This window comes from Loxodonta africana, chromosome 8 (assembly GCF_030014295.1).
Source record: "Loxodonta africana isolate mLoxAfr1 chromosome 8, mLoxAfr1.hap2, whole genome shotgun sequence".
Lineage (NCBI taxonomy): Eukaryota > Metazoa > Chordata > Mammalia > Proboscidea > Elephantidae > Loxodonta > Loxodonta africana.
Genome location: NC_087349.1, coordinates 47,917,290 through 47,940,547, shown reverse-complemented (window position 1 = coordinate 47,940,547; position 23,258 = coordinate 47,917,290). Strand labels below are relative to the sequence as shown.

General features: G+C 37.1%; 1 protein-coding gene and 1 pseudogene across 2 annotated transcripts in view; both read left to right on the top strand.

Annotated features, from left to right (window-relative positions):
- The window catches only part of MAGI2 (membrane associated guanylate kinase, WW and PDZ domain containing 2), a 1,483,873-nt gene that overhangs the window by 975,461 nt on the left and 485,154 nt on the right, over positions 1–23,258 (top strand). For both annotated transcript variants that reach the window (XM_064289914.1, XM_003407180.4), the window contains exon 6: positions 9,091–9,170. In XM_064289914.1, the coding sequence (XP_064145984.1) occupies positions 9,091–9,170 (80 nt within the window). The remainder of the gene's footprint in view (positions 1–9,090; positions 9,171–23,258) is intronic.
- LOC111749745 (DNA-directed RNA polymerases I, II, and III subunit RPABC4-like) lies at positions 20,166–20,419 on the top strand (annotated as a pseudogene).

The following is a 23,258-nucleotide window of genomic DNA, read 5'->3' as shown; positions in this document are numbered from 1 at the left end:
TCCTCATCAAACTTCATCAAATTCCATATCCTGTGAAACCAAGATCATGATAAAACAGAAAATAGTTGAAACAAAGTCCCCTTTAGCTCTGCGTATAAAATTAATACTTAAGTTTCTAAATAAAAGAGGGGAACTCTACCTATGCTTAAATGTTAATTTTAAATACATATTTAAGATACATATGGAAGAGTTTTGAAGATAACAATTCCATTTATTTGTCTCATATGTAATAACATTATAAAATATTTACTGATTTAATTGGTATTGTGAAATAGTTTATATAGCTCAGTCCTTTGGAAGCTTTGTATTTAAAAAAATTAGGGTTTTTTTTTTTTTTTGATTGTTGTTCTCAATACTGGTGAGCACGTGGACGGACTATGTTTTCCCACACTTTTAGAGCAGTTTCCTTTGATGAATGAGAGTAGATTCCTTTTATTACTTGCAATGATATTTAGTGAGAAAAAGTGAATATCTGAGAAAGTATTTTTAAACAATATAATTTTAAATTGTAAGCCAACGCGCTCTTCCAAGCATACTTTAAAGTATTAATAATGTCTTATGTTTAGCAATTTTCAAAAGACCTTCAAATGCATACTACTGTTTAAAGTCAGTGGTTTCCTCGACTCATAACATCATCCTCAGTAATATTATCTTTTATAATAGACAGTATATTCAAATTAGTAGTAGTAGTTACCACATCTTGAGTGACTACTACTTTTAGCTGTGTTCTAATTACCCTAACAATGTTGTTGTTGTTGTTAGGTGCCACCTGGTAGATTCTGACTCATAATGACCCTATATGACAGAGTAGAACTAACCCATAGGGTTTCGTAGGCGGTAATCTTCACGGGAATAGATTGTCAGGTCTTTGCTCCTCCTGAGCTGCTGGGTACGTTCAAACCACCTAACTTTTGGTTAGCAGGAGAGCACTTAGCCATTGTGCCACCAGGGTGCCTTATGCTAACAGTAATAGCTAGTTAAGAATTCACATTTGCTCATTTAGCCCTTAACTTAGGAGACGGAGGCACAGAGAGCCTTTGGTAATGTGACCTTTGGTAGTACAACCAACAGAGCCCTGGTGGTGTGGTGGCTAAACACTCAGCTGCCAACCAAAAGGTCTGCAGTTAGAATCCACCAGCCGCTCTGAGGGAGAAAGATGTGGCAATCTGCTCCCATCAAGATTAAAAAAATAGTCTTGGAAACCCTATGGGATAGTTCTACTGTGTCTTGTAGGGTCACTATGAGTGAATTGACTCAACAGCAATGGGTTTGTTTTGTTTTAATATAACCAAGAAGTGACAGAGCTAGGATTCTGTGACTCCATTTAGCCAACAAATATTTGCCAGGAACCATTTTAAACTCTGGGAGTACAGTACTCAACAAAACCAACACGGTTCATATTTTTATGGAACACAGCATGGCTCCAGGGTCCTTGTTCTCGATCAATTTGCTGTAGTGCCTCTTTTACACATATGACAGCATAACCACCTATAAAACCTTTGCTTTACTCCCATTCTGTAGATTATATTCTGAGGCTCCCTTGGGCAAATTAATATTCCCAAAGTAACATAACTCTGTCACCCTACAAAGCCATTAGCATTATCCCATACTACCTCCAATATATAAACAAACACTGAGTGAAAAATAAGTAGACTTTTACATTACAAATAGTATTTGTTTTATAAGTTACTTGGCCGGAAATTCACTCCTCCAGAGGTTAAATGTTCCATAAAGAAGAGGTGCCACAGGGTTAATCTGGGTTGACATGCTCTGGGAATCCTATTAAATTACTCCTTTGTTTGGTAGTCAGTTTAGTTAGCAACATAAAAGAAACTGCTATTGCTTTGGTAAAAAACAAAACGACAACAAGAACCTATTTGTTTACTACCATTTTCCTGACTGGCAGGGAACACTTATGTCATTTTAAAGAATAGATCTGAAAAAGCTGATTTTTGGAACTGAAACTTACAACCATGAAAAATGTCATGGCTGCTGTCCATGGTTTCCAAAATCTTTGTGAGTGCTGGATTCACTTTTGAATTCTAAACAAAACACAAAATTAGTCTGTGTTTTTTTGTCTCTGTGTTGCTACTTCTCTATCCCCTTCAATGTCAAGTAAATCATCAATTATCATTTCCAACCAATTTAAAACTTTTTTATTTATTAAATAAAAGCCAAAATACTTGGGAAATTTATTCAAAAGAAAAGTAAAATCAGTGTTTTGACATATAACAATACCAACATAATGCTTTGTCATTCTATGTTCAGCATGTCTCTACCAGTCAAGAAATTTGACCTAGGCTTGCTTTCTGTAATTTGTATTATAAAAACAGTGGATATATGGAATATGTTTTTTTCATGTATGATTTTTTTCCTTGTACTGCCACAAGATTTCTGAGCAATCCCCACATGGAAAATAAGTGTTGTAGACAAACCAGTATGTAACACACACCCACAATAACCAAAACAATATTTATTTAAAAAAAAACAAAAACATTGCTGTTGAGGGTTTCCAAGGAGCAGCTGGTAGTTTTGAACTGCCAACCTTTTGTTTAGCAGCCAAATGCTTAACCACTGCTCCACCAGGGTCCCATTTATAACAAGACCCCTTTAAATATGTTGTCTAAACATATGGAAGATAATATAATGAAAACATTCTATATTCCTAGGCTTAACAAAGATTTTAGAAATATTATTTAGGAAAAATCACCACCATAGAGATTGTTGACAATAGCCTTTTATGTGGATTACCTATACATAAATAGAAAAAATGTTTAGTAAAAAATTGAATAGAGACTTGAATGAAAGGTCTCTGTTGTTAATCCTCAGCTAGATATATCCAACCATTGCCTTCAATAGGCCTTCCCTGCAGAATGATGGTGTAAAGGGAATAGAAACGTTTGGAAAAATAATATCATCATTCTGAGGGTTTTGACTATAATATACAACCTAATCAATTCATATGCCTTTAAGAACTAATGTTTATTTAAAAAAAAAAAAATGCAGTCAACACTGTCTGTGTTATTATTGTCCTTGAACTTATATGACTACTATAATTGACACCTTAATATTGCAGACCTTTTAAATTATTCAGTGAGCTCTAAAATATTTACTTGTGCCTTGTTCACATCGTTCAAAAGATTGTTTCATATAGTCAAATGCCATTGATTTCAATCTCCTATTATTCTTCTGAAGTAGCATGTTCCAGAATGAAAATACCCCAGCCTACATTTTAGCTATGAGTTACAGATAGAGTTTTAGAATTGGCTATTTAGGAGGACTTTTAAAATTCAATTTATTTATCATTGCTTTAAGTGCGTTGCTATTTTTTAGGGAAAATAGTAAAGAGTGTACTTAAAAGCAAAAGTACCTTATTCCATTAATGCATTTGCAATTGAAGAAAGAAAAATCCAATATTTGTGCACTAGTGGAAATAATGTTTTGATTCCAGCAGCAATACAAAGGAAGGAAAGAATAGAGAAAAGGAAGCAGAAAGAAAAGTGTCAGGGAAGGAGGACATGTCTTAAAATTTGAATTTGGCCTGTAAAGATCCACATAAATTTAAAAGGAGTTTGTACCCTGACTCAAAAAATAATAAAGTAATAGAGTAATGAAAAATCATAGAACAAATGGAAAAAGTGGAATGGATAGAGTGTGGCACAATCTGTGAGAAAATTTTAACTTTTCCTCTAATAAATTTGTCACCCACTGACAGAATTGTTATTAACCTATTCTAGGGGGTGGGTAGTTCTTTTAGACCTAATATTCATATGTAGATTATAGAAATCAGGCTTTTAAAAAAGGCTTTGTTCTAGAAAAACATACAGATTTGAATCAAGAAAATTTGATTTGAAAATGGTTTGAACAGAGAGTTCAAGTTTATAAAGACAAAATTTTCCAGTGATAATATCTGTGCCTCCTCAGTCACGATACCCTTGCTTTCATCTCTACGTACTTGTGGATTCGAACTGCTAACTTTTTGGTTAGCAGCCGAGTTCTTAACCACTGCGCCACCAGAGTTCCTGTTTTAATATAACACCTACTAAATTGAAGGCATTCAACACTTACAAAGGAATTTAAGTAGTGGAGTCCCTAGGTGATACGAATACTCGCTCTTCTACTCATCAAAATGTTGGCAGTTCAAGTCCACCCAGAGGCTCCCTGAAAGAAAGGCCTTGAGATCTACTTCCAAAAAACTAGCCACGGAAAACCGTATAGAGTGTAGTTCTACATGGACACACATAGGTCTCCCCGAGTCAGAACCAATTCTACAGCAACTGGTTTTACTATTCTCAAGTAGTAAGTAAAGTTCTCAGGTTCTAAACCACAGGCAAAGGAGCTGGAACACAGATCCTTGACTGCCGTCTGAGAGAGTGAAATAAAGCACCTCAGTATAAAAAGCCAAATACGTTCAGTATGCTTCTGGATTCAGTTCAAAAAAAGGCTCGGACTTGGGAATCAGATACATCTGGGTTTAATGCTAGCTCTAGGTGTGTAACCTCGAAAAAGTAACCCAGCCTCTCTCCACCTTTGGTTCTCCATCTGTAAAGTGGAATTAATGATACCCATAAGGTTTATTAGCATTAAATGAAGTGATGTGTGTGGAAGTTCCTAGTCAAATCCTTGACATAGGAGACGTTCAAGAAGTGCTATGAGATAGTGAAAATAACTTTGTAATGGTATGCCACAATGTCAGTAGCTTTTCTTATTTGAAAAAGTTCTGTGTGAGGCATTTCCTATGATGTTAATATTTAACCTGCTGCTTTTATCAGTTGGCAAAGATTAAGCTTGCAAAAGGTACAGAAATTTCTGATTCATTACATATCAGCCTATCACGTGTCTTCAAGGGTGTTCTGATGTGAATTTAAACTAGAATTGCAGAGTTGAATGAAATTTCATCTCTGATTCATTCCATTACTCCAGATAGACTCGGTCTGTAGTTTAACATTAGAGAAAAATTTTGGATATACTCATACGATAAACCTTTTTTTAAGGTTCTCACACATATTTTTATATGATACTAACCAAAAACCAAAAAACCAAACCCATTGCCATTGTGTTGATTCCGATTCATAGTGACCCTATAGGACAGAGTAGAACTGCCCCATAGAGTTTCCAAGGAACCCCAGGTGGATTTGAACTGCTGACCTTTTGGTTAGCAGTGAGGTAGCTCTTAACCACCATGCCACCAGAGTTTCCTATATGATACTAACTGAGCTCAAATAGCTACTGACTTTACTTGATCTCTCACTTTTCATGATCATTACATTTACCCATAGAAACACATAAAATGGTATTTTATTATGTTCTGAAGTTCCTAGGAAATATTCTTTCCATTCCCTAGCTAAAATAAGAAAGTAGTTCTTTGCAAGAGCCGTATTTTTTAAATTATTTCTTTTTCTTGAAAATGAGAGCATAGAACGCTGAACCTAGTGCCCCAGGAATCCTCACTTTTGGAGACTCATGACTGCCAACCAAGGGCTTCACTCTTCTCGCACTATAAGATTATATAACCGTAGCATTTTATTTTTCTGTCATTTGTGACCCACATAACTTGGATAGATACAGAAAACTGATGTCATGCATCTGAATCCACCCTAGCTGCAAAAGTGAAGGAATATCACCTTCCTAGAACTTGAGAAAAGGTGGTGTGCAGATTGTGAAAAATCCCTCAGTGGTTCCATTTTGTATACAGTTCCCTGCCCAACTTTTAATCTTATTTTCAAATGGAACTGTTAAGGTTTAAAAATATATAATTTAAAGGAAGTAGAAAAGCCATTTCATCTGTTGTCTACTAAAAGACATTAAAAATATCCCCTTTGTAAGGCATTTTGAAGGAGTATGCAAATTACAAGGCTGGTGAGAACCACAGTCAGAGAAATACTGTGCTGTATCTTCATGTGATGTTTAAGACAATTACTGTAGGTAACTACTACCCACATTTCTCTCAGAATCATTTCAGAGGATCAGCTAAAATTGCTGTTAACTATAAGAGACTCAGTCTGTCAAAATGTATTAAAGTGACATACCGTTAATGTTAGTTCAACCTAAAAAAAATCATCCTGTAATGAAATGCTTTATATAAACTCAAGGAAGCTAGAAAATTCACAGTTCTCTACTAAATTAGCCAGCATTTGAGACCCGCGGTGGTGAGGTACAGAAATGGTAGTTTGACTCCCTGTAGTGGCTTAGTAATGGCCCATTAATATTTATCCATGGATGTATTTGCTTTTGTGACTATGTCTAAGAGACCTAGAAATGACTCTTGTCCAGAGTGGGGGAAGAATCTAGGAAGAAGCACATATGGGTCAATAGAAGGAAAATTTATCTTCCTTGCCCACCTGTCAACCTTTCTGCCTACCACGTGGAAACATACATACATATTCTTTGAACTGAGGCGTGTCTAGAAAAAGCATTTTTTAAATGATTTCTTTCTTTTTTTTTTCAAAATGAGAGCATAAAACGCTGAACCCCATTCCCCAGGAATCCTCACTTTTGGATAATCATGACCTCCAACTAAGGGCTTCAAGTCTTCTCTTCACAGGAAAAGACTAGATATGGACATGACTACAAATGAGGGCCAGGATGAGATGAAAGCATCTCCTATGCTTTATATTCCTCTGAAACTTGATAATGAAGCACCATCAGACATTACAGAGGTCAAATTGGGGGAAAATAAAAGCTGGCATACTCTCCTGATGATTTATTATTGACCAAATTCACAGCCTTAATCTGATCATTGACTTGGAATTTATTAGAGCCCTGTTCAGAGGCCATCTATCACTGAGCAGTTTTTAAAGGTGAAAGAAGAAATGGAGAGTATTTTCTCTTTACCCCATGTGAAAGTCAGAAATAAAAGGGAGTCTTCTTCAGGAGTGGAGTCCCTGGGTCATGAAAACAGTTAATGTGCTCAGCTACTAATTGAAAGGTTGGCAGTTTGAGTCTACCCAGAGGCTCCTGGGAAGAAAGGCCTTGTGAGCTACTTCTGAAAAATCAGCCATCGAAAACCCTTTGGAGCACAGTTCTCCTCTGACACACATGGGGTCACCATGAGTGGGAGTCAACTGTATCTCAACTGGTTTTTTTTCTTCAGGAGCAGAGATTGATTGTCCTAAAAGTCTTGATGTTTCAGGTCTCAAGTTAGAGATGGCTCTACATATAGGCAGATGGATGATTGTCTAGAAAATGTTTTTGAAGAGTGTTGTAACACCTTGGCATAACTTTCCCACTGACTGTCTAGGATCCATCCTCCCTCCCTCCTGGCTTGAAATTCCCTTCTTTAGGTGGGGCACTTAATCTCCAGAAGTTTGCTGTTAAATATGCTGGTGGAAGAATTTTCTGACCTTTGCTTTAAGTGCAGATCGGTTCATCAGATTATCTAGGCAACTCTTGTGACTCTGATACCATAAAATAAAGTTAAATTTCATAGAAGAAAGAATACGTGTGAAACTGATATCACTACCATTTGACCTCTTTACAATTGTGTTCAAGAATCCCTATTGTTTTTGTTGGCTCCCATTGAGTCTTAGTGGCCCTATGTACAACAGAACAAAACACTGCCCGGTCCTGCACCATCTTCACAATCGTTGTTATGCTTGAGCTCATTAAAAAGTCAATTCTGAAGCTCTGTCTGTAACTTATAGCTAAACTGTGTTTTCATTCCGGAAAATATTACCTCAGAAGAACAATTTATATTTCCGTAATTTATAGTTCCAACCTGTTTTCCATTCTTTCATGTTCCATTCACCAGTCTTCTCACTTTTCCCTGTGTAAACCTTATACTTTCCCACATCTGTGACTTTGCTTGTTCTCCACTCCCCCTCCACCAAAAAAAAAAAAAAAAAAACCAGTTGCCTTCAAGACGATTCCAACTCATGATGACCCCATGTGTGTCAGAACAGAACTGTGCTCCACTGGGTTTTCATGGCTGATTTTTTGGAAGTAGATCACCAGACCTTTCTTCCAAGGTGCCTCTGGGTGAACTCAAATCTCCAACCTTTTGGTTAACAGCTGAGCGCATTAACCATTGTATCACCCAGGGACTCATCTTTTCCAAAAACCCCTCACAAATGTCACATCCTTGCTGATGTGTCCATTGAGAGGTGAGCTTACTTGAGACAGCTGCCGTAGTAAAGATTTTAGCTCCTACTAGAAATTATCGGTCAGTGAGTGGTTCTCAAATTTTAGTGCGTATAAGAATCCCCCGGAGGATTTGCCAGTGATGGAGGTTCTGTTGCCCCACCTCAAAGATTCTGATTTCTTACTTCTGCGCAGACCTGGAATATGCATTGCTAATTGTACTGTTAATAAATTCACCAGTTGATTTCAGTGCAAGTAATTCCAGGATCCTCTTTAAGAAACACTGTTCTGAGAGCATCTCTCCTTTGCTTTTTAAATTTCTGGCAAAAGACTTCTCAGAAAACATTTTTCTTCCCCAAACAGTAATGTCATTTTATCATTAATTCCCTGAAGTGCCTTTCCAGAAATATTAGAATGCAGCCATTTCTATTCTCTACCTTCCTAGCTGGATTGAAAGTGTTTAGATGGAAGATAGCTGAATGTGAGTTAATGAAATTGCTATTAATCACTTTTTTAGAAAATGTAGGAATTCTAAGAACATGCTGTAATTTGCATCACTTTTATACTCCCTCTGCCAGCTCTGTAGTTAGAGTAACAAAACAACTGTTTATGAAAAGGGTAGGTTTAAGATCAAAATAATTCTTTTGCAAAACTCAGGAAACAGTATCAGAGCCTGCAGACTGTTCTCTTCCAACTGGAGAATCCTGTATTTGTAATAAATTCCTTTTGCTCTGGATGAGTTCTGCATTTTCAATGAGGTTAACTTGGCAACATTCTAGTTGATTTTAATAAAAATAGCTGCTTTGAGGACAGGGAGCTGAGGTTGCCAAATTTACAGCTGCCTTGCAGAATTACTCTTACACCTCCTTCAGGGCTACTTAGAACCAGTAAGCAAATTAAGTGTATCGATTGCAATTTTGTTGGACTAACCCCCCCTCTTTTTTTTTCTTAGGGAATAAACTTGATTCCTTTTAGTATGTGTCTGTTCAGAGTGATCTCTTTTCTTTTCAGCCATAACACAAAGACAACATCATGGCTGGATCCACGACTTGCGAAAAAGGCTAAACCTCCAGAAGAGTGCAAAGAAAATGGTAGGTTATTAAGTTTTTATGGTATTTCAGCAATGCACTTTGCAAATGTTTGTATTTCTTAGAAGAGGGTCTCACCTAAAGAAGCAATAATCTGGTTGAAACAATTTTAAAGATAAAATATCTCCTGCTCAGAAAGGAGAGATAATTAACTCGGCATTTTAGCAGTGCCATGTGGTTTTGCTTTTTCTCTCTGAGGAGACTGTGCTGAATATCACATTCCTGTCATCTCTGTTGGTTCTGTTTGACTCCTGGCCTGACTTTCTACCACCTACTAAGGACTTTTTGTTTGCAATATGTCTTTCTGAGGACTCTGATCTTTTAATTGGAATCAGATGTGATGTATAGCGAACCAGCATTGTGGGACTATGAGTAATATTTAATTTTGTGTTTAAAGACATAGCATTCTGTCAGTTATTAAGAAATCGGTGATGTAAAGATACAACATATATATTACTATATTATATATAATAAAGGTATATAAATAAATTAAACTATACCTACTTTCCTTTAATCAAATAACTGTTTGTTTGACTGTTCTTGATTATCCTTAAGGTTTTCCAGTTCCCAGTGTAATAATATTGACTTGCTGAAAATGAACTCTTTTTACGTATGTGAAGAACTTTTTAAGACAATTTTGAAGACTCTATGACCATAAACCTTGTTTTTAAATTGGCAAATTAAGAGATGAAGATCTGTTCCTGAGGATCCTTGCAACTATTAAAAATATTTATTTTAATGTTAAAGGAACACTTAGAATTCAGCTAGCATGATAAAACTCCACTTTAAAAAAATCTCTAATTCTAAAAGTCATTTCGTTTTAATAGTAATTCTGGCTTTTTCAGGTGATAATACCTAGATTATTTTTTGTGTGTTTTCCTAGTATATAAGGTAACTAACTGTTCAGAGACTGGTTATACTACTAGTACTACTGAGTTAAATTAAAACTGGAGAATTAAAATTAATTCATATTTAAATGCATAGAAATCCAGTTTTATTTATCAATAGCTGTGTCTAATTTTATATTCATAGCTATACCTGTATCCATTCTGGATAATTGTCCAATTGTATGTGGTTGAATCACATAATATTATTATATGACCTGGACTTTTAGACGTGAGTAGGTGACTTCATTGACACTGATAAGACATGTTGCAAATTGTGATAGGTTATAAATTAAAATGACCTGATCACTTATATCTGGGAGTTATAATTTACTTATGGCGCAGATGTAAAACCTTAGTACATCCTAATTAAAATGAATTTAACAATTTTTCAGTTCTGTGACATATTGAACTTCTCAGCTGTCATGCTACTTTGAATTGTTCATTTTATTATAAAAAGCTATTAAAGTCAAATCTTAAAAACCTGGGGGAGATGTAGGCATAACATATTGGATAATTATAATATTTCAGTGTTATCAGTTTTTCCTACATCTGTACTTGTCAGTCTTCGCAGGCTAGTAGATGTCTGAAATATGATGTCAGTGTCTGTGAACCACGTGTCACTGAAAAACGAGTTCTAGAATACAGCCTTATAGCTCATAATGATATATAACTTGATCAGTTACTAGCTGTTCTCATTTTCTACAAAATTAATAATTCATAGAATTCATTCCATATATTACTGGAATGTTTTGCAATGGAAGTTAACATCCAGTTAGTTACAATGCTATTATTTTGGCCACATATGTTACTTTTATTTTCTTTAAATAACATAGATTAAAATTCGTGTTTAAAATGACAGATATTAATAGATTGTTTTTGAGTCTACCAGATAAGCCAGACTTCTTCGTATGTATCCCACCTCAACTTAGACCGAAGTTAGTATAGTGTTTTTTTTTTAATGCTATAATGTGTGTAAAATGCATATAAAATTTTGTAGAGGCTCCAGATGATGTTATCTTTCTCCATCAAAGATTTACCCTTCCTCTTTTTGGCAGATAGAGCGGAGGCTCATTACCTTAAACTAAGCATGAACTGAGCAAAGGTGAGGTTAGGTTGAGTTTTAGTAAGACCCAGTCTATCTCTGGTCCTCCTCTGTTACGTGGTCCTTTTCCCACCAGGGCTTTCAACTAGCGGTGTAGCGCTGGTCAGTAAATGTTTTCTGTAAGGGTCCAGATAGTAAATATTGTAGACATTGTGGTTCATCAAGTCTCTGTCTAGCACAACTACTCATTGTTATGTAAAAGCAGCCACAGATAGTATATAAATAAATGGATGTGGATGTGTTCTCATAAAGCTTTATTTACAGACACTGAAATTTTAATTTCATGCATTTTACACATAACAAAATATCCTTCTTTTGTTTTTCTCTTAGCCATCTAAAAGTGTAAAAACTGTGCTCCTCTTAGCTCACAGGCTATACAAAAATAGGGACAGGCTGGATTTGATCCACAGGGTGAACCCTGGCCTAGTGTGTTCATCTGGAGCCCTCTCCTTGACTGGCACGGAACACCAATATCTGTCTTAGTACTGCAAGACTGATGAAAATCTGTGGTGCTAGTCGGGTTTTTTTTTTTTTTTTTTTTTTTAAGCTTAGCTTTTTACCTCTAGACCCTGTAGTTTCAGAATTTGACAGATGTCTTCTGGGAATAATATGGTCATGTGTTTGAGATCTTTCATGTCTGTCTTTTGTCACTTTGATCCCTCAAGACTGCTCAACTCTCTGCTGGTTTCTCTTCCCAGGCTGGTCTGGATTCTTCGCATCTTCTCAGAGCCCAGAATCAACAAAATTGTTCCCTCACTTCTCCAGGTTCTCTCCTCTCTAGAATCTTAGACCTTCTACACTTTGTTGCTTCAGAAATTCTCTGATCTGTTTAAACTGTTGATTTTTTTGCATTTTATCTAGATTTTTTGTGTTCTCAGAGGAACCATGGGTTTGCTGTAAACTACTTACCCTATTCTACCTGGAAACAGGAATTTTAGCACATTAATTTAGAACTGCACATTGTAGACTTTGCTAAAGCTTTCATTAATTATTAATATATCAATTTATATTTTATTTCCTCAAGATTGATTTCCATGTGATTGTACAGGTGTGCTTTCATGTGTGCATGTACGTGTGTGTATTCATTCTATGTATGAATGTGTCTGTATATACGTGTGTGTATGTGTGTATGTAGATATGGATTTGTAAATGTAAGAATTTTCAGATATATTTATATAAGTGCATAAAATTAATTCCTTGGTCAGCTGTAATAAGAGGAAGTCAAGTGAAAGAGAGATGGAAAGGAGGTACCAACTGATTTAATTTATTCTTGGACCAGAGAAAAAAACTAGCCAATGTTTTCTTACTGATCGCAAAGGGGAAAAAGAGAACACGAATGACTCACTATAAATGCATGTTAAACAAGCTCGTATCCTACTGGCACTAAAGCAACCATTTTATCTTTTTATTTGAAAGATAATTCTGCTACTAAACATATAAAAACATGCATCCTGTGTCCCACAATATGGTTGAAAATACTGAAGTCGTTTTGCTCTGTGTATTTGTATTTGTTATAGCTGTGTGCATTTTTGGAGTTTTAGCACCAGTCTGCATGGCAGGAAAAAAGTCTCCACCCACAATTGGATTCTAATATTAGTATTTGGGGGAGTGCTGTTTAGCAAGCCAATAGCCTTTTATAAAATGCTACAGAAATAGCAGTTGACTATTAAATATTTGGTTGCAAAACTGGTCAAACTGTGTGAAAAGCACCGTCATATTTGTCCCTAGCCCTCACAATCAGTACCATCGAATTCCTCCTCAGACATTTCTAATCACACGCATTCCTGGAGCGACACCTTCCACAAGAATCACTGAATTAGAGTTAATATCAACAGTGATTACAAGTTTGGTAGGACCATTCTTCTCGTAAAGCTCAAGTGTGATTCAACTCAGTAGGACCACACTATTATATTCAGGAGAGGAAATTATGTAGGCTTTGGGTTCAGGGAAACTCTGTTCCTAACCTGAATCTATGGGATCTTGGCCAAAGTGCTTAATCTCTAGAAACCCAGATGGTCTTCCCTGTAAAATGGGAATGATACATTACTCATACAGATTTAGTTCTCATGTACACGAAGCACAGTGCTTGTTGCACCCTAGGCTCTGAAGAGCCACTCATTTCCTTCTTTCAGATGGTACTCTGAGCCAACAAATTAACCTCGTGAAAGACAAGGGGAAAAATTCAGAGTAGCTGGCCTATCTTAACAGCTTTAAATTACCCCAGGCTGTCCTGGAGAGATGGAAATGAACAAATCCATGTGGGCTAAAATTATCCATCTAGCTAATGCTAGCTTGATATTAATAGATTGGGGTTTTTCCCCTTCCATTCTGTTAAATTGGCTGTAAATCCTCATGAAGTTATAATTAAAGCTATAACAACTGGGAACTCATTTTTTGTAGTCTATACCTAAAAATGCTACAGCTGCTAACCAAGAGGTTGGCAGTTCAATCCACCAGGCGCTCCATGGAAACTCTATGTGGCAGTTAGTTCTACTCTGTCTTATAGGGTCGCTATGAGTCGGAATCGACTTGACAGCAGTGAGTTTTGGTTTTTTATACCTAAAAAACAAACCCATTGCTGTCGAGTCAATTCCAAGTCATAGGGGTCCTGTAGGGCAGATTAGAACTGTCCCACAGTGTTTTAAAAACAAAAAATAAACCCATTGCCATCGAGTCAATTCTAAGTCATAGCCCCCCTATAGGACGGAGTAGAACTGCCCCATAGAGTTTTCTTGGTGGATTCAAACTGCTGACCTTTTCTTTGGCAGACATAGCTTTTAAGCACTGTGCCACTGGGGTTTCCCCATAGGGTTTAGAAGGCTGTAAATTTTTACAGGGCCAGACTGTCATGTCTTTCTCCCATGGAGCAGCTGATGGGTTCAAACTCCAGCTTTTCAGTTAGCATCTGAGTATAAATTGAGTTTTCACATGTTAAAACAGAAAAAAAAAAAAAAAAACTTAACCCTGCCTGTATGCGAACTGTTTCAAGTGGCATTAACCAACGCTTTGAACTAGTACTTAATCTATCTTTTAAAAAAAATGTGTCTAAAAATGCACCTGAAGGGCGAATGCATAGGTCATATTAAAATATTTGTTAAATGGAATTTTTTAAGAGAAGAGAGTTGTCTTTCTATATAGAAGACACTAAATAGTTTCAGGTTGTTTCTTGACTTTTTTTTGGTAGAACTGACACATAGATTAGGAGACACAGTTTATTTTTATAATGCAGCTTCTGTTTCTAGACTGCATAGTATATTTTCCCTTCAGAAGGGGCTTTGGCCTGTTCTCTCATTGAATTTGTATTGATAATTAGTGATATTAATTTTTCAACAAGGTTATATATGACCAAATGAACTTCACCTTTAAGTACTTGTTTTTCTAATCTGATAAACCTGCTAAGATTATATTTGTAAAGCACCTTGAAATTTTTCCACTAGAAAGAACTCATAAAAACAGAATCTGAAAATATCAACTACTCAAGTACTAAAACTTCTAAAAATCTAAAAGGTTTGTCTCTATACTGATATTTTGGGCATTTTTGTAAAAAATGAGGAAATGTCAAATATCTTAATACCAAACCAAAAACCTATTGCCATTGAGTCGATTTCAACTCACCTTATAGGACAAAGTGGAACTGCCCATAGGGTTTCCCCAAGGCGGTAATCTTTATGGAAGCAGACTGCAAGCAGTCTTTCAGTTAGCAACCACACACTTAACTACTGCACCACCAGGGCTCCTTCTTAAATGACTAAAGCAGTAAGCAAACCTTGTGATCAGTAAGAAAACATTTGCTAGTTTTTTCTCTAGTCCAAGAATAATTCAGATCAGTTGGTACCTCCTTCTATCTCTCTTTCACTTGACTTTTATTATAGTTGACCAAGGAATTAACTTTATGCACTTATATAAACAGATTTGAAAATTTTTACCTTTACAAATCCATATCTACCTATACACATACACACACATATATACACATACATACATTCATACATAGTATGAATATACACACATATACATGCACACATGAACGCATACCTGTACAATCACATGGAAATCAGCCTGGAGAAATTAAAATATAAATTGTGATATCAATAAAAAAATTAATGAAGAACCTCAGGAAAGTCTAAAATGAGCAATTCTAAAATTAACACGTGATGCATTGCATCTAGTCGATTCCAACTGATAGCGACCTTATAGGACAGAGTAGAACTGCCCAGTAGGGGTTCCGAGGAGCAGCTGATGGATTCCAACTGCCAACCTTTTGGTTAGCAGCCAAGCTCTTAACCCCTGCGCCACCAGGGCTCCATTCTAAAATTAATGCCCTAAAATTTCTGCCCTGTTCTCATTCTCCTTTACCTCTGAGACACCGATGATACAAATGTTTAGATTATTTGTTATTGTTTCACAGGTCCCTGAGGCTCTGCTCATTTTTGTTATCAGTATTTCCTTCCTCTTGTTCATATTGAGTAAATTCTGTCCATCTGTCCTCAAGCTCATTTCTTCTACCCCTAACATCTTCTCTCTCCTGTTGAATTCATCCATCAAGCTTTTAATTTCTATTACAGTATTTTTCCATTCCTTAATTTCTCTTTGGTTCTTTTTTTATAATTTATGTCTTTTTCCTGAGGTTTTTTCTTTTTTTAGTTTGTTTTTTCAAAAGAATTCACAATTATTTGTTAAAATAGTTTTATGGCAGCTGTTTCAAAATCCTTGTCAGATAACTCTAACATTCAATTCATCTTGGTATTGGAGTTACTTGGTTTGTCTTTTCTCACTCAACTTGTGGCTTTCCTGATCCTTGGTATCAAGAGTTATTTTTTATTTTATCCTGGACATTTTGGGTATTATGTTAAGAGACTCTTGATTCTTGTGAAAATGGCGTGGGGGCAGTGTCTGACCTCCTCTAACTTCACAGGGGAAAGGAGATTTAAGATCAACAGCCCAAGGCTGATATTCCCATGAGGTGGAGGTCAAACATGACTCCTCTCTCCATCATCTTCACCAATTCTGACACTAACCTTCCCTCTCACAGCACTCTGTACTGGGCTTGTTAATTCATTGCAAAGGCCACATAGAACTCAGAGACCATACTCAGAATTATTGTGTTTATTAGGGAAGTAACAGTTACAATCCAGGCCCAGGAACACTCAGGATACAGTTCGTCCATCAAGACAGCCTCTTCCCAACCGTGCTTTCAGGCATGCCTCTCCGTAGCCCTAGATCTCTCCCCAGAGGCATTCAACTTTTTCTCTCCATGGGCCAGGAAGCCCACCAAGCCGTCTCCTGCTGCCAGGTCTCTCCTGCCACCATTTCTCACCTCCTTTCTCTCTCTTAGTCCTGCCCAGTCACCTGGGTGGGAGTTATAAGACCATGACTGGAAGGGCCACACACAGAAGTAATTAATCACACCTCAATCCTATTTATTTATTTTAGTAGGAATTCTCTCTAGGTTTCATATGTAGGCTCTGGTCTATTTTGTGGGCTTTATATTCATGGGATGGAGAGCATTTCCCTTGGCTTGTTCTCTGCCCACTCAGTGCTGGCGGGTGTGGCTCAACCCACCTAGGTCTGTTGACACTACCACTATGGGTGGATCAGGGTGCTGCCGCTAATGGGAGATGTGTTGGCTTTTCAGAGCTCCACTGACACCATCACTGTAGAAAGATGAGGTCCGCTCCTGCCTCTGGGTGAGGGTTGAAAGACGAGGCTTCCCCCTAGGTCCGTGCTTGGCTTCCCTTTTCCCAACCCTTTGGCCAGAAAGCGCAGGCTTTTCTTGTTTGTCTGCTTGCTTGCTTGGGTTATAACTGTTGACTGCTCTGGGCTGAAGTCCTCTCTGGGGTATTTGGGGGATAAAAAGAAAACCCTAGGAGCTCACTTTGTTGTCATTCCTCATATCCTGAGGTCCCTAGCCAATCCACATTCTTTCCACCTTCTAGAGCGACTTTATGATGGCTGTTGATTCAGGGTATTTAGAGGGAAAGGAGTAGGGAAAAGTGAGTTTATACCATCTTGTCTGGAACCAGATATCCAAATACGACTTTTGATAGTAAAAGATAACAGTACTTTATACCTTAGGAGTCTTTTTACATACATTCCTTCTGGTGTGTCTACCTACACTCTGGGAGGTAGGTAAAGATTTTACCTCCCATTTTTCAGGTGGTGATGCTGTAATTCAAAGGGTTCCCAGGCCTTCTTCAATAAGTGTAAATAGAAAATCAGTCTTGAATCTGGGCCCGTTTATGATGGACGTCAGTGCTGTGTATATAGTGCAATACCACAACATGCTTTAGATAGTGACATTAAAGCCTAAAAAATGTTAGAGGAAACTGGTTAAAAAATGTATTTTAAACTAAAACATTTTGTATTTAAGATAAATAAAAAGGATTTTTTTTTTTTCCCGTATATTCTCGGTATTTGTCCCTGGTCTATCACATCTGTAAATAGACAAATCAGAAGAATTTTATGATCAAAGAATTTTAAATGTGATAGATGTTCTAAAACTAATGGCAACTTTAGTTCTCTGAATGCTGTTTTAAAAATAACCATTGACTTATAGCCTCTGTTGTTCAAAATTTTTTCTAAATGAACGAGCTTTTGGTGTTTCCTATGCCTTCACAATTTCTAAAAATGTTCACTACGGTCCACATATTGTAGGAACATTCTCTCTAAGAGATAAATGTGGGTCTCTGTCAATCATGCTCCCAGGTAAGGCAATAAGTGTCCCTCAGTGGTTAGATTTGCTCACCAATGCAGAAAGCAAAACAGGAAGGTGAAGCACTGATCTGAATAATATAGACACATTCTTTCAGAAATGGGAGAAACAGATCCAGGTCATCAACCCAAAGTCAGGTAATTGAACATTAACTGTAGCTTGTAGTTGCAAACAATACATACAAAAAAAAAAAACCCAGAAGGCTTAATTTTAGTTGCTGAAGTGAAATGATCTGATTTCCCTTTGGGTACATGTAATTTTAAGGTTTCCTAAATTCTATGCATCATAAAACAGTACTTTCTAAACCTGAGGACTGTAAAAAAAAAAAAAGCAAACTGTTTTTCACTAGTTAGGGTGAAAAAATGAGCCCTTATGATATAATCTGTAAAAATGACATGGGGGCAGTGTCTGACCTCCTCCGACCCCACAAGAGGGGCAGGGAACCAAAATCAACAGCACAAGGCTGACTTCCAGGAGGCCAGACAAACCTTCTCTTCCTGCCATCTTTACTAATTCTGACACCAACCATCCCTCGCACAGCACTCTCTACTATTCTGCTAGGTTTGATAATTTACTGTAGTGGCCACACCAAATTCACAGACCATACTCACAATTGTGTGTTTATTATAAGGAAAGTAACAGGTTACAATTCAGGCTCAGGAACATTCAGGCTACAGTTCTTCCACCAAGACAGCCTCTTCTTAGCCGTACTCGCCGGCACGCCTCTCCCTGGCCCTAGGCCTCTGCTTAGAGTCACTCAGCTTTCTCTTCCATGGGCCGGGAAGTCCACCATGCCATCTCCTGCTACTGAGTCTATCCTGTCACTGTTTCTCGCCATCTTCAGAGTTACAGCTCTTTCTCTCTCTCTCTCTCTCTCTTGCTGACTCTGTCTCCTGGTCCTAGGAGCCTCCCAGCGCAAGGATCTCAGAGCCAAAGGAAAGGCCACTCCTGGCTGTTCTTCCTTGGTGGTGGTGGGATCTTCTTCTCTGCTCTGGAATTGGCTGCATCTTAAGGCAAAACTGACCAATCCCCTTGGTAGGCCACAATTACCCTATCAGACAATCACCTGGGTGAGAATTATAAGACCATGGCTAGAAAGGCCACACACAAAAGTAATTAATCCTACTTCAATCTTGTCTGTTTATTTCTGTTAGATTAGATTATATCCACAGGAATAGGGATAAGGATTCCAACATATATTTTCAGGGAACACAATTCAATCCATAGCACATCATTTTGTTTTTTTGATACTAAAACTAACTATGTAAGAAACCAAGATAGATTGAGAACCATTACTTCCAAGCACCACTTCAAATCAGCAATACAAAATCAATGTGAAATTTTATTGGTTACGTTTGTCCCTGAATCACTTACTAACAATAACAACAAAAAGAAGCAAAAACCAATGCTGTCAATTTCGATGCATAGCAACCCCATAGGGTTTCCAAGGATATAAATCTCTACAGAAGCAGACTGCCACATCTTTCTCTTGTGGAGCTGCTGGTTTTGAACTGCCAACCTTTGGGCAGTTGATTGCTTTAACCAGTGTACCACCAGGACTGGAACCTCTTACTAAAAGTGTTAAATTATGTTTATTATATTACTTTCAATTTTTGAACCATAAAACTAAATCTTGACTTTTATTGGTTTCTCAATTTTTTTCATTAAAAAATATTTTCATCACTCCCCCATTATCTTTTCAAATTATTCTATCTTATGTCCTTCCCCTTTGCCTACACTCTTGTTTGTTTAACCCAAACCTTTCCGTTGATGCTATTCCACCCACTCCCCCAATGCTTCAAGGCTACCGTAAGAGAGGTCTTTTCTTTTTGATTCCAGTACCCAGTTATTACAGGACATCATAAGTCATTTTTTTCATTTTAAGGTGCCTTAACTCAAAACCAAACCAAACCCGTTGCCATCGAGTCAATTCCGACTCATAGCAAACCTATAGGACAGAGTAGAACTGCCCCGTAGAGTTTCCAAGGAGCACCTGGTGAATTTGAACTGTGGACCTTTTGATTAGCAGCTGTAGCTCTTAACCACTACTCCACCAGGGTTTCCTAAGGTGGCTTATGTACCCAAAAATCAAATAAGGTGATCTATTCATTCATAAGACATTTATTGGGTTTCCACTCTGTTTGTAGAATTAAGCTATGAACCATAAAAAAAACATAGAAAATGCAAATAAATATAACAACTAAATGCAGTCCTCAAAGAGCAATATAGTTGAGAATATAATATACAAAAATCTCCATACTAATGTGGAGAGTTTAATAATAATAGCATGAGGAAACATCCATTGGACAACAAGAGAAAGAAAAAAAGCAAAAAAACGTGCCCAAGAGGGTACATCTTTAGAAGTGCATGGGACTAACAATGGATACCCAAAATGATGTTCAACCCCCAAAGCAACAGCCAATGATGTATATTTGTGGAGAATGTCAAACAGAAAATGAAATAAAATGCAGGGATACAATAAAATCAGGTGCAGAGATACAGAATAATGTACAACAAAAGGACTAAATGAGTGGTGGCTTTTGATGTTTGATGAAACGTGTGAATTCAAAGGAACATCTTCCTTCGCTTGTGTTTGGATTCACCATTAATATTTCACATTGTTGTATAGATTTGAATAACATACTTTATAAATCCAATTATATACATATGATTTCATTTTATTTTATTTCTAAATCATATTGTATTTGGGTATCTATTAATACTTGTATAAATAAATCATTTTCTGTTCAATTGCAAAACAAAAACAATACATGACTCTGACGAGTATTATGGAAGATTTGATGAAAGTCATAGAATTTGACCAGAATTTTAAAGATACTTTGGATTTATAGTCTCTCCTAAATGTTCAGGTTTCCCTGGGTTGCAGTATTTGTTGACCTTCTCTTCTCTCTCTACTCCATTCTCCCTGGGTAGTTTTCCCATTCCCATGATTTTAATGCCCACGTATATGCTGACGACTATCAGTTTTTCCTTTTGATTCTGATTAGTTTTGTCTGTTATAAATATACTCAAGTGCTATTATCTATTCCTTATTACTTCATTAGATTTTGCTCCTGTAGTTGTTTTTGTTTTTAGGTGACATCTAGTCAGTTCTGACTCGCAGTGACCCTATGCACAACAGAAAAAAGCACTGCATCCTCACACTCATTGCTGTGTTTGAGCTCATTGTCATAGCCACTGTATCTAACTCACTGACCCTTACTTTACCAAGCATGATGTCCTTCTCCAGAGACTGGTTCCTTCTAATAACATGTCCAAGTCTTGCCATCTTTGTGTTCAAGAAACATTCTGGCTGTACGTGTTCCAAACCAGATTTATTTGTTATTCTGGCACTCCTTGGTATATTCAGTTTTCTTCACCAATACCATAATTCCAATGCATTTTTTTTTTTTTTCAGTCTTCTTTATTCATTGTCCAGCTTTCATGTGAGGTGATTGAAAACACCATGGCTTGGGTCAGGTGCACCTTAGTTCCCAAAGTGACATCTTTGCTTTTTAACAGTTTAAAGAGGTCTTTTGCAGCAGATTTGCCCAATGCTATGCATCCGTTGATTTCTGGACTGCTGCTTCCATGGGTGTTGATTGTGGATCCAAGTAAAATGAAATCCTTGACAACTTCAGTCTTTTTTCCAGTTATCAAAATGTTGCTTACTTGTCCATTTGTAAGGATTTTTGTTTCCTTTATGTTGAAGTATAGTCCACACCGAAGGCTGTAGTCTTTGATCTTCATCACTAAGTGCTTCAAGTCCTCTTCACTTTTCGGCAAGCAAGGTTGCATCATCTGCATGTCAAAGGTTGTTAATGAGTCTTCCTCCAATCCTGCTGCCCTGTCCTTCTTCATATAGTCCAGCTTCTCAGATTATTTGCTCAACATACAGATTAAATAAGTATGGTGAAAGGAACCAACCCTGACACAGTCCTTTTCTGATTTTGAACCATGCAGTATCCCTTTGTTCTGTTCAAATGATTGCCTCTTGATCTATGTGGAGGTTCCTCATGAGCACAATTAAGTGTTCTAGAATTCCCATTCTTCGTGATGTTATTCAAAATTTGTTATGATCCACAAGTCAAATGCCTTTGCATAGTCAGTAAAACACAGGTAAATATCTTTCTGGTGTTCTCTACTTTCAGCCAAGATCCATCTGACATCAGCAATGATATCCCTCATTCCATGTCCTCTTCTGAATCCAGCTTGAATTTCAGGCAGTTCCCTGTTGATGTACTGTTGCAACCATTTTTTAATTATCTTCAGCAAAATTTTACCTGTGTGTGATAGTAATGACATTGTTCAGTAATTTGCACATTCCATTAGGTCACCTTTCTTCTTAATGGATGCAAATACGGATCTCTTCTAGTCAGTTGGCCAAGTAGCTGTCTTCCAAATTTCTTGGCATAAACAAGTGAGTTCTAGCATTGCATTAATTTATTGAAACATCTCAAATGGTATTCCATCAATTCCTGGAGCCTTGTTTTTTGGCAACACCTTCAGTGCAACTTGGACTTCTTCCTTCAAGGCCATTGGCTCTTGGTCATATGCTACTTCCTGAAATGGTTGAGTGTCGACCATTTCTTTCTGGTAAAGTGACTCCGTGAATTCTTTTCATCTCTTTTTTTGGGAAATTTTACAGCACAAATTAGTTTTTCTTTCAAAAATTTATACACAAATTGTTTTGTGACATTGGTTGCAGTCCCTGCAATGTGTCAGCACTCTCCACCCTTCCACTTTCCACCCTGGGTTCTCCGTGTCCATTTATCCAGTTTCCCTGTCCTTCTGCCTTCTCATCTTTGCTTTTGGGCAGGTGTTACGCATTTGGCTCGTATACTTGATTGAACTAAGAAGTGCGTTCCTCACTTGTGTTATTGTTTGTTTTATTGGCCTATCTAATCTTTGGCTTGATTAGTAGACTTCAGAAGTGGCTTCAATTCTGAATTAGCAGGTTGTCTGAGAGCCATAGTCTCAGGGGTTCCTCCAGCCTCTGCCAGACTAGTAAGTCTGGTCTTTTTTTGTAAACTTGAATTTTGTTCTACATTTTCTCACACTGTGTCCGGGACCCTCTATTGATCCCTGTCAGAGTGGTCAGTGGTGGTAGCTGGGCACTATCCAGTTCTTCTGGGCTCAGGCTGGTGGAGGTCATCATCTTTTGATGCTTTGGGTGTCATTCAATTTTTTCCCGTAGTATCCTTCAATATTGCAACTTGGGGCTTGAATTTTTTATTCAATTTTCTGAGCTTGAGAATTCCGTTTTGATTTTCTAACTCCAGGTCTTTACACATTTCATTATAATACTTTGTCTTCTTGAGCTGCCCTTTGAAATCTGTTCAATTGATTTACTTTGTCATTTCTTCCATTTGCTTTAGCTTCTATATTCA